Source organism: Danio rerio, chromosome 25 (genome assembly GCF_052040795.2).
Source record: "Danio rerio strain M-AB ecotype USA chromosome 25, GRCz13ab, whole genome shotgun sequence".
Taxonomy (NCBI): Eukaryota; Metazoa; Chordata; class Actinopteri; order Cypriniformes; family Danionidae; genus Danio; species Danio rerio.
In genome coordinates, this window is record NC_141045.1 from 27,205,464 (window position 1) to 27,221,802 (window position 16,339).

The 16,339-nt window shown below is 38.4% G+C and overlaps 1 protein-coding gene and 1 long non-coding RNA gene across 5 annotated transcripts in view; one reads left to right on the forward strand and one right to left on the reverse strand.

The window, feature by feature from the left end:
- The window catches only part of idh3a (isocitrate dehydrogenase (NAD(+)) 3 catalytic subunit alpha), a 63,676-nt gene that overhangs the window by 24,515 nt on the left and 22,822 nt on the right, over nucleotides 1–16,339 (forward strand). For 2 of the 4 annotated variants that reach the window (XR_015525583.1, NM_200951.2), the window contains 4 exon segments: nucleotides 4,371–4,454; nucleotides 4,635–4,749; nucleotides 4,826–5,013; nucleotides 15,683–15,816. Coding sequence is in view for 1 of the 4 variants with exons in the window: in NM_200951.2 (NP_957245.2) it covers nucleotides 4,371–4,454; nucleotides 4,635–4,749; nucleotides 4,826–5,013; nucleotides 15,683–15,816 (521 nt within the window). In the remaining 3 variants the exon portion in view is untranslated. 4 annotated transcript variants of the gene reach the window in all.
- LOC147837838 (uncharacterized) overlaps nucleotides 1–16,339 on the reverse strand; it is a 220,598-nt gene that overhangs the window by 5,307 nt on the left and 198,952 nt on the right. The gene's annotated exons all lie outside the window — the stretch shown is intronic.

Genomic DNA, 16,339 nt, shown 5'->3' on the forward strand with positions numbered 1-16,339 from the left:
TCATAATCAATATGAATATTCCGATAAAACTGAATACATCTTACATCAACAACATGACAAGCAACGCGTTGATAATAACAAATAATCAGATTACAAACAACTGTTATTTTTCCACGTGTTGTAAAATGTGCGGGTCCAGCTGCAGTTTGGGTGTGTGTGTGTGAAGCAAGAGGGAGAGGGAAAGGAGCGATTTTTGGGCAATGAGATAACTGACTAAAAGAGAAGGCAATTTACCACGAAACTAATATTATTCGGCCCTGGAGTAATAAGTTTAGATCCCCTGCTATCTCTACACAACAAAGAGACAGAGCAGGAAAGGTTTACACATGTAATATTTTCCCTGAGGCGATTTAAAGCAAAATACACAATGACACTCAATCAAACACATGTACAATGATAAGGAACATGGTTACTTACTGACTTATTAACGCACATCAATACCACATGAAGAAATGACAGACTTTAAAGGAATAAACAGTGTGGGAGAGATCATTATAGTGCAGTGGGCAAGTCTGAACAAGTTCCGCCCATGCGTGCGCGGCACGCAGGTCTGTACAATTACGTAATTTATCGGCTTAAAGATATCGGCCGAATTTAGGCATCGGATCGATAACGATAATCCTAAAAATAGCATTTATCGGCCGATACCGATATGGCCACCGATATATCGTGCATCCCTAATATATATAGATATAGAACTGGACGATATGGCAAAAAAAAATATCACAATAGTTTTTTCATATCAGTCGATATCGATATTTATCTCGATAAATGTAAAATCTTTATATCTATCAAATATATAAGATTTTCAGCATGCCAATGGCTTTGTGGAGCTGATTTAACACATTTAGTGAAATGTTTTAGCTGTCTGACAACATAAATAATAAAATAATAAACAAAAGAACAATCTTTATTCAGCATTTACTGTTCAAGTTTTCAACAACCAAAGACATTACCTACAAGTTATTGAATATTATTGTTCAACATCAGAAAAAAACCCCGGTTTGGAACCATGTGAGTTAAAGGTCACATAATTTTCAGTTTTGGATGAACTCTCCTTTTAATGGTGAGTATGGTGAATTTAGGGTGAAATATACTTTAATGTATTTATCTATTAATTGTTGATAACGCTTTTATCGATAGACCTTATCGATGACTGATTAAGCATGGACATGTAAAGGTTAAGTTATGCTTTGCGCTGTGAGACGCATCCACGCATGACATCAAGTGTGTGCAGTTTACCTATGCTGTCACCCTCTTGACATTCCATATTGCGGGATGCATAAACCCTTGTTATGCGCATATCTCCGATATATCCGCGCGTGTTTTAACCAAATTTGTCTGACAGACTAGCACGAATAGCAGACTTTCAATTTACAAATCGTGCATCACAACGAAAACATGCGGGGAGCCAGCCGGGGAGCCTCTCTATTTACACATCGAGCTTCTGAGCTCCATCTGAGTTTATTCTCCGATGTAACCCAAGAAATCTATCATTGCTGCGAAAAGGCTGTCCAGTTCATGCTGCTCAGACCGCGCTTAGTTAATGAATTAAAATGAAACCGTGAAAATTGTTTGATGGACTGTTTTGGCGCTAAAGCATATAGCGGGCTTGTGTTAAAGCGCTTCACCTCAGATGTTATTCGTTCCTCTTGTTTATGCTGTAGATAACTGACCAACAAAATATACATCAAAATTAAGTTACACATTATACAAAATGAAATTCGTTACAACAAGATACATTTTCAAGGAAATATGTTTATATTTATTTAGTTCGTGTCCGCCTTAAACAACTGCGGGTGGATGATGCTTCGCTCTGTGTAAAAAAAGGATTTAATTAATGATCCACTGCTGTTGTAAACGTCTGTCATATATTTGCTGCATTTTTAATATGTCATTTTTTTTTAAAGATTATGTCTTGAGCATCTGATATCTCCTCTGTGATTATGTCCTTTAAATATGTAGCCTAAAGGCTGATTCTTTTACCGTCGATGAGAGACAATAGTAGTATTACAGATTTCAAAACAAATATTTTAATATTAAACTGACGTGCACCTCTCAAAAAATGTAACTACACGTCGCAACGACGCGTAGCGTAAGCTCTGTGATTGGTTGGCTTGGTAGCGCTGACGAGTCTGGGCGGGACCGAGAGCCGCGCAAATGGCGCGAGCGATTGTTTACAAGTGTGGAGTCCCGTGAAGGAGCTCCGGATGGAAAGTTTTGTTTTGTGTTTACCTCATAGTTAAAGTTGTTGCACGTCCGCCGGTTCCTGCCTCAAAATGAGCGCGTTTGAGCCACTTGTACATCCCGTAAGTGTTCAGGAAAAGCAATAAAGCAGAGAAGAAACTCCACACAAAGGAACATTTACACCTCACTGCCAACTAGCCTTTCGGAAGTGTTAATGCAGACCGACAGAGACAGCGCGCAGAAGTATAAATCAGGCTTAAGGGTGGTCTTGTTTTACATGATGAAACAGGTCGTGGTGTTGCCTGCTTTTCATGACACGATTCGTCTGCTCAGTTTGCGGTGCACGTTGCTCTGTTTTGTGTCGGATAGCGAAAATCTAAGTAGCTCATGAAGTCTAGTGACGTTTCTTGTCAACGGTGTCTGTGATTCTAACCTTTTTTACCTTATTTCTTTCTTACTCATTTAAGTGCAACTAACACTGTATGGCTGTAAACTTGTACGGCGTGCGGCATCTGGAAGGGCAGGCTGCAAAATGCTTGCGCAACGTTACGCATAGTTCGATAATTGCTCGATAATATTTTCGCACTGTCATTATCATTTTATCGAAAAAATTTATATCATGACAATTATCTATATCGAATTATCGCCCAGCCACTTATTTTTTTTTAAGTGTGGTTGTATATTCACTGCTGAGAGTCCAAACACTGAATAGCAAATCCATCCATGCGCAGCTCTACGGGTCTTAAACCATGCAAGCTTGTGGCGATTGACGGCGGCGAGGGAAAAAAAGCCACGTAGGCTATAATCAACTCCTTTTTTCTTAACACAAACTCCCAGCTAGTCAGCCAGTTATGGCGGAGGCATTTTTAAAAATGGCCAGATACAGAAGAGAAAGTGATAAATGGAGGACATTGACGAGAAATGGTTTGATAACAAGTTAAGATCGCGCTGCTCCACAGTGTAGAAACCTGCTTTCCGAGAAATGTGGGCGGCAGAACAAAGAAGCAAGAAATGTTTGTCTGATTTGTACATGCAATAAAGTTATATTGCGCCGGTAAGAACAAGCCCTAAATTAAAGTCTAGAAAGAGAAGAGTTATTAATTTTAATCAATAGTAATTAATATTAGTTAATATTAATGATCACAAACACATACTGCGTTGTATAATAAACGCCTTGACAATATCGTGATTTTTTTTTTTTTCTTTTTTCTGAAGAACAGATAATCAATGTTATCGCTGTCTCCCCAGCCAGGTTTTCATCTTTTTTTTTTTTATCTTCTCTTTACAAACAATAAAGTATCAGCGCCAGACCAGTGGTTTAAATTATATTTACTCCTTATTTATTTTCGTTTTAATTAAAAAAAACTGTTTGAAGAACAAAATGTTTAAAGTGTTGTATTGCATATATATTTTTAAAGATTATCATTCAGGCTACTTTCAGCGTAAATGAAAGGTTTGATGTGGCAAATCCCCTTTACTCGAGCACTATACCCATTTCATTTATGACACTGTAAACTTGACTTGGCAGGCTGACCATCTTTAAACTCAAAAGGCATTTTTAAGTGTCCTAACTTGAGACTGCTTCTGCATAATGAGATGTTTCTTACAACTGATAGCAGTGTCAAAATGAAAGCAAACATTAAAAAGGGTTTTGCATTTTATCAATTGTATAGGTTATTAGTTTTAGTAATAATGATTATAATAAATTATAATATTAATTATAGTGTAGACTACTGTACGGTGTCCAACAAAACATTTTGATTAGGTTACTCTAATCGACCTAATCCCTAACTGAAAAACAGATGCGAAAGGCATTTGCGTCTCTGCTAAAATTAATTTAACGACATTTCTTTAGCGTTTTTTCCCCTTTAGAGAGAGTTGTATTTAAAGAATTAGTTAACTAAAAAATGAATGTCCAGTTCTTTCGCGTGTAAGTTTAGGGCGCCTCCGTGTGCGCGTTTTAAAGGCCACTGCCGCACCCTGACCTGACGCGGGGACCAGATCTTTGCGCTATTGCATTTTCTTTGAAATATCTAAATTATTTTCCGAAAGTAGTTGGAAAAACAGAATTGTTAGTAAAAAAAAAGACAGAAAGAACTTTTACTTTTGAGTGAACTGTAACAAATTATTTTATTTTGATAACCCCCCACATATTATTATTATTATTATTTTTTTTTTTGTAGATTCAAACTGTAACATTAATTCCTGGAGATGGAATTGGTCCAGAGATCTCCACTGCAGTAATGAAGATATTTGAAGCAGCAAAGGTAAGCTTCTGTTGTTTGTTTTACTGTTCTTAAATATGGCCTAGGCTGCAGGATTTAACAATTGATTGTTTTTTGTTTGTACATTTGAGCTGTTTTCAGTCTTGCATTAGGTAGTAAATTTGCCATGTTTTTAAAAATTCACCAAGATCTTGTGTATTTGTCAACATTTTTCTCATCCAGACCCCAATTCAATGGGAAGAGAGAAATGTGACTGCTATCAAGGGACCTGGAGGCAGGTGGATGATACCTCCTGAGGCAAAAGAATCGATGGACAAAAACAAAATTGGGTTAAAAGGTAAATCAGCAACTTTACATTAATGAGATGTTTGCAATATTTATGGAATTAACATGTTAAAAATATTATATTCCAGGACCCCTGAAAACACCAATTGCTGCTGGCCACCCATCCATGAACCTGCTGCTTAGGAAGACCTTTGACCTGTATGCCAATGTGCGTCCTTGCGTGTCCATTGAGGGCTATAAAACACCTTACACTGATGTGGATCTAGTCACCATCAGAGAAAACACAGAAGGAGAGTACAGTGGGATTGAACATGTGGTATGTATTCTTTAAATCAGTTACTTTTAAAATTATTATACCAATAACACAAATGGGCAAGTTGCTTTTATTCTTTTGATTCAGAGCCTTTGCTGTAAAACATGTTAACTCATTGCATTTAAAATGATTTCTATTACTTATTAAAGGTGCTTAATGTAAGTTTTTGACACTTCTAAAGCATAAAAATACCATAATATGTTTGATGAAACACATTAAGTAATCTGAGCATTTTAGATGTTACTGCCCCACTCAAGCCCCATATAAAAAATGCAAATCCACTTTATGGCAAAAATTAAACACTTCTCTGCTCTGTATCGGTGAGCTGCAAAATCTGCCAAGGCTTTTTTTCTGATCTAACTGTGAAAAATCATTGTACACCTAAAGTCTTGTTCTCAGTTATACATTCTGTTGTTAATCCCTGTTCAATGCCTTTTGCTTCAGATGCTCTATGTGAAAGCTTTCTAAAACATTTCAGTAACAAAATCTCTATTTTAAGGCCAAAACTCATTAAAATTAGCCATTCCCATTGATCCCCCTCCTCCCACTCTGCATCTAGTCTATTGGGATGCTTTCGATCTCATCTCTCTGCAATAACTAAAAACGTAATTGTCAATATTAAACTTTCTTTCTGTTCCAATGATATCATCAACCCCAAATTGCTAAAATAAAAATAATTGACACTGTCGGTCCAGGCTTGGCATCCTTTTTTTTTCAAAAAAAGTGCCTCTTCAACTGGCTCTTTTCCAACTGAACTTAAAATGGCCACTTCACTTCTCATAAAGCCTTCACTAGATACCTCTATTGATCTCTCTTACCATTCTGCACTTAAGTTTTTAGAAAAATTGTATTTGAATAATTGCACTCTTTCTTTTTTTTTACATACTAACTCTTATCACTGAAATATTTCAGTTTTGGTTGCAAATGGCTCATAGCACTGAAACGGCCCTTTTCAGAGTACTTATAGATTTCCTTCTAGCCACCGACTCTGGCGTTTCTTTGGTCCTGTTTTTTTTTTTTTTAGATTTGTCAGCTGCATTTGACACTGTTGATTTGATACCCTTTTCTATCTGGTAGAATTTTTTTTAGTTAAATTAGGCAACTTCTCATCCTTGTTTGCTGATCTCACTTGTGACCTCTCTCAAGGCTCAATATTAGTTCCCTCACTTATTTCATTATACAGTATATGCTTTTGCTTTGGGGCTATTCTAAGAAGTCATGCGGCTCTATTTTGACGGTCCAAGCGCAGAGTGCAATACGCAGGGTGCAAATGCTTTCAGGGCGTGTCAGAATGCATTTTTGCTAATTTAAGGACAGGAAAATCCGCTTTGCGCCTTGGCGCATGGTCTAAAAGGGTAGAGTTTATTTTATTAATGAGCAACGCCTTAAAATGACTCTTCCGCCAAGCTGAAACTAGCAAAAGACTATTGCGCCATTGCGCCGGGTGTATGATAGGGCCCATGGAGTGTCTTTTCATTTCTATGCTGATGACACGCAGATTTACTTGCCTATTAAGAGGAATGACCCTCTCACTCTTAGTACCTTACTAAGGTGCTTAGAAGAGATTAAAATCTGGCTATCCCACAATTTTTTTTACATTAATTGATGATATGAAAGGGGTGATTGTTTTCAGCCATACTGATAGCGTTCAGGCCACATGCCTAGATCTGGGCTGATTATCTGCCTTCAGATCACCCGTGTGCAATGAATTAAATAAACTAAATTAGCCGTAGTGTATGTTTGCGACTGAGTGTATGGATTAAGGATGTAAGGGCATTTGCCTTATAAAACATATGCTCTACACATATTTACCCTGCCCAATTCACATGTAAGTGCTATGTATTTGGACTTGTGGGGGAAACCGGAGCACCTAGAGGAAACCCACGCAAACGCATGGAAAACATGCAAACTCCACACAGAAACGACAACTGACCCAGCCGAGGCTCGAACCAGAGACCTTTTTGCTGTGAGGCAAACGTGCTTCCCACTGCGCCACCAGACAGGCCCAATCCCAATTCTACCCCTAAGCCATTCCCCTTACCCCTACTCTTTGTTTTGCGCATTCCCATGAAGGTGTACGGGTGTCCCAATTCTCTTTAACTTGAAAGCATAGGGCTAAGGGAAAGGGGTGAATAGCCTTTCGAACTGAGATTTTTCAGCACTACACTCAAAACCAAGGGGTAGGAAAGTTTTCCAGAATACACCAGTCACAACAGCAGGATAGCTGCACTTGGAATTAAGAAGATCCACAAATTAGCTTTTTTTTATCATTATTACAAATTTTTACAACCAACAAGCATATGTTTTAATATATTCATAACCGCGTTTGTGTTTTACTGTCATGCTTTAAAAAATTGCTATAATAAAAAAATATATATATATTATAATCCATAATAATAACTCTTGTATAGCAGTCCCACAACATTCTGCCACTCGATGACGCTCTAATACCCTGACAGAAACTTATAGGGGCTGGGAATGGGCTTTTTACAGTGTCTGCTATAGTTTTAATGTTTTTATGTTAATTGTTTTTGGTGTGACATAGATGAATATGGTCACTGTGTAAATGCGCAGTAGAGTTATGATCTTATTGCCACATTAGATCGTTATGATAACATAATATATTCAGTGATTTCTTGAAGATAAATACTAAAAAATAAAGCAACTGGAATAGTTAAAGTAGTCACAATCCTTGATCTCGAAGCATGATATCGCGATAACATTTGCAGGTGATATAGTGCTGTTTCCATTTCTTAAGAGTAAGAAGCCCTTCCCCTTCACACTCGATTTTAAGGGCCAAGGTGAAAGGGGTAGGGGTACAAAAATAGAATTGGGATTGGGCCTTAGAGAGTCTTCTTTAGTTTGTATTACTTACTTTTTTATTTGGTTTTTTGTTTAAAAATGACAATTTAGTCATTGCAGAAAATATTTTATTTTGTACATAAAAGTGGCATTTGAGAGAAAATGAAAGAGCTCTTGTACACCTTAAAGGGCATCTATGGTGAAAAATCTACTTTTCAAGCTGTTTGGACAGACGTGTGTAGGTATAGTGTATAGAGCGTCATATTGGGGTGATATAAACACAACTTTTTTAAATTTAACATCATAAAAACGGTGGACCAAATGGAGCGGTTTTCAGAGCGACCTTGACGTAGAACACAGAACTTGACGTAGGAGTGCGGTCCCCCCACCCACCAATATTGATTGACAGGCGCAACACCATATCCTCAGCTTGTTGATTCACGTCCGCCATTTACAGCGTGTGAGTCAAAGCGATGTCACCAAAGGAACACCCTTGCTTTATTTTTAGATGGAAGGCTCATTGGGCTCAACACAAGATCAGCATTCACTTAATGATTGCAATAATCGGAATTATTGGTTGTAACTTAGTTTGTTTGTAAGTAGGTTTGCAAACTAGTGTACTTTTCAATGCGTCTATCTTAAACTTCAGCAGTTTGCATTTCTCGCGATCACAGAAGCTCCCTGTCAGTGTGGTCTTAACCAGGTGCAGCTGGAAAGTGTGAGCCCCTTTGCTTCACCTAAATGTCCCTCCAATGGAAATTAAATAACAAACTTGCCTGCAGGTGGCACACCAGAAGCGTTGCTCAGCGACGTGCAGCGCCATGCATTTTAGAATTCTAAACATATGTTTCTATAAGGGTACACACAACGGCGATTTAAGTCGGCGGCTGTCCGCGGCACCGAGCAATGATTCGAGGAAACTTAATTTTTCTGCCATTCCACCGAGCACCATCTGAATAGTTTCATTTTAACCCTCTGGGGTTTGAGGGTGTTTTGGGGCTCTGGAGAAGTTTGGACATGCACTGACATTTGTGTTGTTTTCAGTATCTTAAAAACATATAAATGGCTAAAGTGTGATAACACTGTAAACAGCACAAGTTGGGCTGCAATAATACCTGAACAGAATGTTTGTATGTGTTTGTGTTTTTGAGAAAGAAACGTTTATGCGTGGTGAGTGAAAAACTAAACATTTTAAGTCATTGAAACAAGGCCGTGAAACACACATAGAACGTTTGTGCACAAGACTTTTGAGAACTGGATCTTGTGGCCTAGTGATATTGCTTCAAAATGATGTGAGAATAATCTTGTTCACTTGCTCACAGAAAACAATAAAATGAATTAATTTCTTAGTCACTTTCTGTGTGAAATTGGTTTATGCGAGAAGGCTTGAACTATGCAGTGAGTCACACCTGAGAAAACAAAGACCTGCATAATGAGCCATCAGACAGGTATGTGACTAAAAGGGAAGAGTTTAAAGAAGGAATCAAAAAAAAATTTATTTACTTTTTTGTTTGCAGTTTATTTAAAATATATTAATCACACAAAATAACTGGAGACAGGCACGTGCACACATAGGGCTCAACCTGTGCAGTGCACATGCCCTTTTTAGTCATGGATAGAAAGTGCCCTTCCAAAATAATCAAAAGTGCCCCCGCAATGCGGCACACTCTTCCAAAAATTTATCCTGGAAATGCCCTTTGGACGGTCTCTGCACGGGCCTGACTGGAGATACACTTGTGAGAATCAGTGCACTCTATAAAACTCTGCAGACTTTACAAACTAACATATAGCAAATCTACTGAAAAAGTTATTTGTAAATGAAGAATTTCATTGCAAAACGAGATATATACATTTTGAGAAATGTTGGTAATGACATTACCATTATTATGACATTATTATTTAAGACATCAACAGTCAAGTTTATTCACATTTATTCTAATTTTTATACAATAAACTATTACTTGAGCTCAGTGAAGTCCAGAAACATAATATTCTTCAAATCCAGGATCTTTTTTTATTTAACTTTGTCCATAAATAGATCATAAATAAGAAAAAAAAAACATACCAAAATCCAACATATTTATCTTAACATTGTCATAATACATCATAAATATATGGAATAATATATACAAAGACTGAATAATAATACTGAGATTCTGAGTTAGTAACTCAGTAACTCAAATAACTGTGAGCAAAAGAAAGCAGGTAAAAACACACCATGTGCGATAATGAAACCTTTTAAACAGTTGCGCGCATCGCAAAAGCTTTAGGCGCAAGTTATCATCCTCTCATTCGGTATTTACAGAAATGCTTTAAAGAGTAAACTTACAAGAGACACTAAGAAACGTAGCCTTGCAGATGAGCGCAGGGAAAAAAAGGCAGTATTTCACTGTAACCCCTGGCCTTCTTCTTGACATCAGTGGCAAACTGAGCAAACTCGGAGCACTTCTTACGTACTTTAACTCTCTTTGCCACTGGTCCTTTACCACTGTTGTTTTCACATTTGGAAATTTACATATGAACAGCGTGCTTACTGAGAAGCGGGATTGTGTTAGCTGTAATGAGGCGATATAGGAGAATCAGTACCAGTCCTTACTTTTATACGGATTACATAAAAAGAGATTATTTGTTTTCGACTTTAATTGGTTAATGCAGAAGTAGACTTATCAAGCTTTATATAGATATCATAAATCATCATATTTGTTGAATATTTGCTGAGTTTAACTGCGTTTTAGTGACGTGTTTTTTTGACCACAGTCTGCACACGTCTTCAGACGCTTGTAATAACAATGCCTCTTGGGCATGGTCGCATTAAAACTAATGAGATCAGACTGAGAAACTAGACATAGCGTTGGTTTCATACTGATTACTTTATCAAGCAATGTTTGTTTTCGACATGAATAGCTGCGTTTAAAAGCAGGTAAGAGATAAAACACCTCTTAGCGTTTTGTTATCGCGGAGTTTGAGCCCATTTTACTGACCCGTTTCTAAAAGCAGTTCACGGAGAGAGAAAAGACAGAATGCCTACACTGTTTGTTTTCCTTATTTTGCAAAAGCACACACGTTTGTTGTTGTTGTGAGTGTACACAGCAAAAAGTAGACACTAAACAGATTCGATTGATGTATTGATCTTATCTTTACGATCAAAACTGAAAGAGTAATTTAAGTTCATTTTAGCAGTTTCACAACACCACAGGTCAAAACTCATATTCGCGGTCTTCGACCCCAGAGGGTTAAATAACATGTGAATGTCCATGTCTGGTGTTTCATGTCGCGCCTCTAAACAGGTCATCCGGTGCCTCAGTCAAAGTTGATTCAGTGTGCGTGGTTATTAGTCTCGGCGTACAAGCTCGGAACTTAAAACTAGCACACAGTTGGCTGTAAAACTATACAAAGACACAAATGATTGTGTACTCTCTTCTTGGTCTGTGCCAGAGTCGTACATGTACGGCTGAATGCTGATCCTCTCACTCATGCTGCTGCTTCTCTCTGTCTGCCTGTCTGTTGCCAAGAGCAGGTGAGCTCTTGGCTCCTCCCCCTTGTTACGTTGGGCGGGAATTTGAAACTAATTTTAATGTGAAGCAACATCCCTAAAACAGCGAGCTGTGTACACGCCCCCAAAATAACACTTTTGAACACATTATAATAAAAAAAAATGTGAACTGTGTTGAACTGAACCTGAACTGGCACACTCTAAAGAACCATAATATTAATATTAAATCATAAAAAAGGGTAAACTATGTGCCCTTTTTTGTCTCAATTTTGTAAAAAAAATGTGACTAAATTGTGAATCGTGAGAGTAGAATCATGAATCGTATCGAATTGTGAGTCAGGTGAATCTTTTCATCCTTAGTGCACTCCACTCCAAGGAAATGATAAGGTGTAGAACTACAGATTTAATGTTTAATTTCAAATTATTGTAGGGATTATCTACAGTTTTAACCCAAAGAATGACCAGCCTGTCAGATGAAGAAGAGCCTTAGTCAGAGATTCAAATAGATAAATAAACTTACTTAAGATAGTTTGCTGTTTCATCAGCAGAAGCCAGCTTCAACACGCAATCAGTCTCTAGACCACTCTGCTTACAATCACAAATCAATAACAAATGTACTCTCACATAACGTCATTACTGCGTCATGCATATAGGTGTTCTAACCTGATAGGTTAAAACACAGATAGACTAGGAAAATGTTCTAGTGGGTGCATATGTACAATTCTGAACAATATCTTAAGCATATAAAAGTCAGACATTCACTAGACTGTTTAGAGCTGACTCCAGATCTGTGAAATGGATCCACAATCAAATAGAGCTAGGGTTGGGCCAATAGACTATGCCCATCGTCCGTTGCCGATGGCCAATAGACAACACAATGCCTCAGCCCCATCCCGGTGCAAACCTGCTCGTGAAAAAACACACTTAGGGCCTGTTTACACTAATACATTGTGGGGAGGGGGCGTGGCCGAGAGCTGTGGGAACGGAGTGAGGCCACCACGTAAGTGGATACACCTGCGGTGTGCACCTGCTTTGGATCCCACGGAAGGAGCTCTGTATGATAAAGGATGAACGATGGCAGAGGAAGCCGAGAGAGGACCGGGCCCGGACATATTTTACTTTTGCTTTCAGTTTGACGGCAGTCTCCGTGAGGAGCTGCCGTCCGTTTGTTTTGGTTTAGACGGCAGCCTCCGTGAGGAGCTGTCGTCACGGTTATTAATAACCCGGCGGCCAAAGGGCCGTAAAATTCATTACAGTGGTGCCGAAACCAGGGAGAAGGAGGGACGCGTTGTCCAGATGCCCTCGCCGCTGAGAGAGGGGGCGAGTGTTCGGGAGTTAACCCGAGTGGGGGAGAAACCCGTTCGTCTGCTCAGAGTGCCGGGGCGGCCTGAGGCTGGCGAGGAAAGGATCTGCCTGCTGACGTCTCCCAGCATGGGGAGGAGCAGGGGACGCGGGGCTCACGACCGGAGGGGAAAGTGCTGAAGGGAGCCATCCCACAGAACCCGGGGGAGTTGCCGCGATCTGCCATGATGCCAGAGCCTGCATCCGTCCACCGAAGCGGAGCAGGAGACCAGAGATGCCGCCAGCCAGCCAGGAGAACCGCCGCCGGACGCCAGAAGACGGACGGGTGGATAGATTCCTCCACAGGGCTCCCAGCACGTCGTCGCATCTCTCAGCTGGTGTAGGACCGAGTGGCAGCGTGTCTGGAGAACTGAACCCCAATTTATTTTCTTTTTTTTCTTTTTCCTCTCTCCCCTTTCTCGGTCTACTTTCTTTCCTCTTTTTTTTTTCCATCTCCTTTTCTCTCGGCCCGTCTCATATAGGTCTCGCGGGTGCTGTGGAGCCAAACCCCCCCCCTGAGTATGCACAGCCACGGGGTGCCCCCGGCCTGTGATGGGAGATGGGGGTATGTGGCGAGGGCGCGTGGCCGAGAGCCGTGGGAACGGAGTGAGGCCACCGCGTAAGTGGATACACCTGCGGTGCGCACCTGCTTCGGATCCCACGGAAGGAGCTCTGGACGATAAAGGAGGAACGATGGCAGAGGAAGCCAAGAGAGGACCGGGCCCGGACATATTTTACTTTTGCTTTCAGTTTGATTCTCGGTTCTCTGCCTTCTTCTTCCCGGCGGCCAAAGGGCCATAAAATTCATTACATACATCTTAGTATTAAAATGCCATTTTAAAATGAGAATGATCCACATCGTGTTCTACCTAGCATTTCTAAACAGCCCTCCTTCTACTGAAAACGCACATCACGAGACCACACACACACACACAGCCACACACACTGTCATGCGCTTGTCTGAGCTCCAGAGAGCAGTGCACATCAGACTGTTAATCAAGGTTAAACATACTAGTTGTTAAACGTGATATTTAATTAATCTTGTCTCTATCTAACGACTCTTCGGTCTTTTGAATCGATCAGGTAACGTGTCACAGCATCAGTACACTACTTCAGTTTAAATTTTAGTGAAAACCTCAGATACTGTTGGTTGTGCACCTTGTTTACCGACCAACCTCCTGCGGAAAAATTGATTGGCAGGTGGTAATTTGTGTGCAACTTATTCTTTATTTATGATTTGTTTATGGGTAAAACAACGACCATGCGGGTCAGGTAGTTGAAAAGGTAGACTACAACTAATTAATTTGCTATAAATTAATGAATTATTCATAAATAATTAATTTACCTCCGCCTATGATGACGATGCCATCGTCCATCGCGATGTTTCACATTAGACACCGTACAATGCCAAATTGGTCGACATCGCCCTACCCTAAATAGAACACACACTTAAAGTACAATCTGTTTCTTAACCAAGGCGGAGTGTACTCTCAGCTGTCTTTATCAAAACTGGTTAAAAACCGGGATATTTTACGTTCAGGCAGTTATATCCTTACTACCCAAATCTATCTTGATTAACAAGTAGAATTACTTTAAAATAATTTACTGTAACAATAGCAAAATCACTTTAGACATTTTAGATAGTAACTCATAGAAATAACAATAGTTCCACTTGAGGTCTCTGTGACCTCTGACCTAGTTTGGTGGCTCCTGAAAATAGTTACAAAGAGACAGGCAAATGCACTGAACATTCTTATATTAAGCAATGTGTTAACTTTATTCATTATTCAATAATCATCTTTAATAAAAAATAATGAGAAACAGGATGATGATTAAAGGATAAACGTTGATCCATGCTGAGATGGATTGGAAGGCAGAAATCCAAATCTTTCACTATATATTTGTTTTATTTTCAAGATCTGTGGTACACTGTTTGCTGCTGCTTTCAGTATGGCAATACATGTCACTTAAAATGATATTCAAACTCACATTGGTAGTGCATTATTTAAAACTAAATAATGCACATAATCAGTATTTAAAGTAATCATTTCATTGAAGTTTATGCTCCTTTTCAGTTGCGAAAAATAGAAAAGTTCCTAAAATAGTAATGTCAGGTGACCTCAGATCAAAGAACTCATTTTACATGTAAAAGATCATTTTTGTCATGGTTAGACTCTATTAGTCAGACACACTCCATTTGATGTCATCAATCTAGCAACCTGAGAACTCATCGAAGGGGCCAGCTGAAAAAGTATTTAGAATTTGGAGTACAATACCTACTTTAGCCTCTGGGTGTCAATCTTGCAAACTGCACCTTTAATGCAAAAATCAAATTTAATTTTAGAAGTATTCTTGAGATTTGGTGTACACGTTTTTTCTTTCTTTTTATTTTTTACCCAAGTATATCAACATATCAAGATCATGGGATTCACTCTCTTTTTTCCTGCAACTGTATGTCTATTTATCTTTCTTTAGACCTTTAGGTTCAGTATAGAACAATACTGTAGCATTTGACATTGGGGGCAAAGCAGCATATTGGCTCGCTTCACATATGTCAGATCTAGTGTTAATTTCATCTAACAGTGTGTTAACCAGTTTTTTTATACAGTGGTAGCAGAAATTCAGTGGGGACAGCTAATATTTCAGTGCACTATAGGTAGGTGTTATACAGCTCCTCTGATTTAGATCTCCCTCGTCCCAAACCCTAGTGTGTGAAGAAATATGAATTTACTTTTTGGTCATTTAAATCCCATTCATTTAATCTTCCTTTTGTGTGTTCATGTTGTTCTACATGTAGACCTATAGAAGTCCACCATATGAAACTTGCTGTGCAAAAAGTAAAACGAGTTTCCACACTGCACAGCAGTCTTTTTTTTTTTTTTTTTTTACATCTTGTCTTTATGTGTGTACTAACATAAGTCTGTTTAATAATAGTAATGATCATAAACCTGATACAATCTAACTGATTTTGATATAGCAAACTGGTTGTCACGTCGGTATTTTAATTGCACTGCTTTTGTTTTTGCTGTGAATCAGATCGTGGATGGAGTTGTTCAGAGTATTAAACTAATCACAGAGGAGGCCAGCAGACGCATTGCTGAGTATGCATTTGAGTATGCCAGGAATAACCAAAGAACCAGTGTCACTGCTGTTCACAAAGCCAACATCATGTAAGTGTGTCATCACAAATCACATCCTTAATAATATGATGTTAATATGATGTAATATGATGTTTTATTAACATTATTAAATATATAATGTCATATTTTTAATATGATTCAAAAGTAAGGGTTAGGTTTTATTAGTTTAAATTAAATGTTATTTAATGTAATGTTATTATTTGAACCAAGTCAACATTTACAAATATAGTAATACAGTAAACATTGTGAAGTATTGTTGAAAATTAAAATAAAATGAATGCATGAAATCTCATTTACAATCATGTCGTGTCATGTCATGATTATAAAGGTTTCATAACAGTGTTATGAACACCCCTTCAAGTACTGCAAACTACTTTAACATTACAAAATCAAAATGTACTTGAAAATTGTTTTTAATCTGCTCATTTGCTTTTTGAGAAACATTTATTTTTAGATAGTTTAGATCCCTAATAGAAACAGTTTGCTTATTTTAGTAAGAAATATATTTTTAGTTATTTAATAAATATAGCATTCAAATAAGTGATTTCTTCTA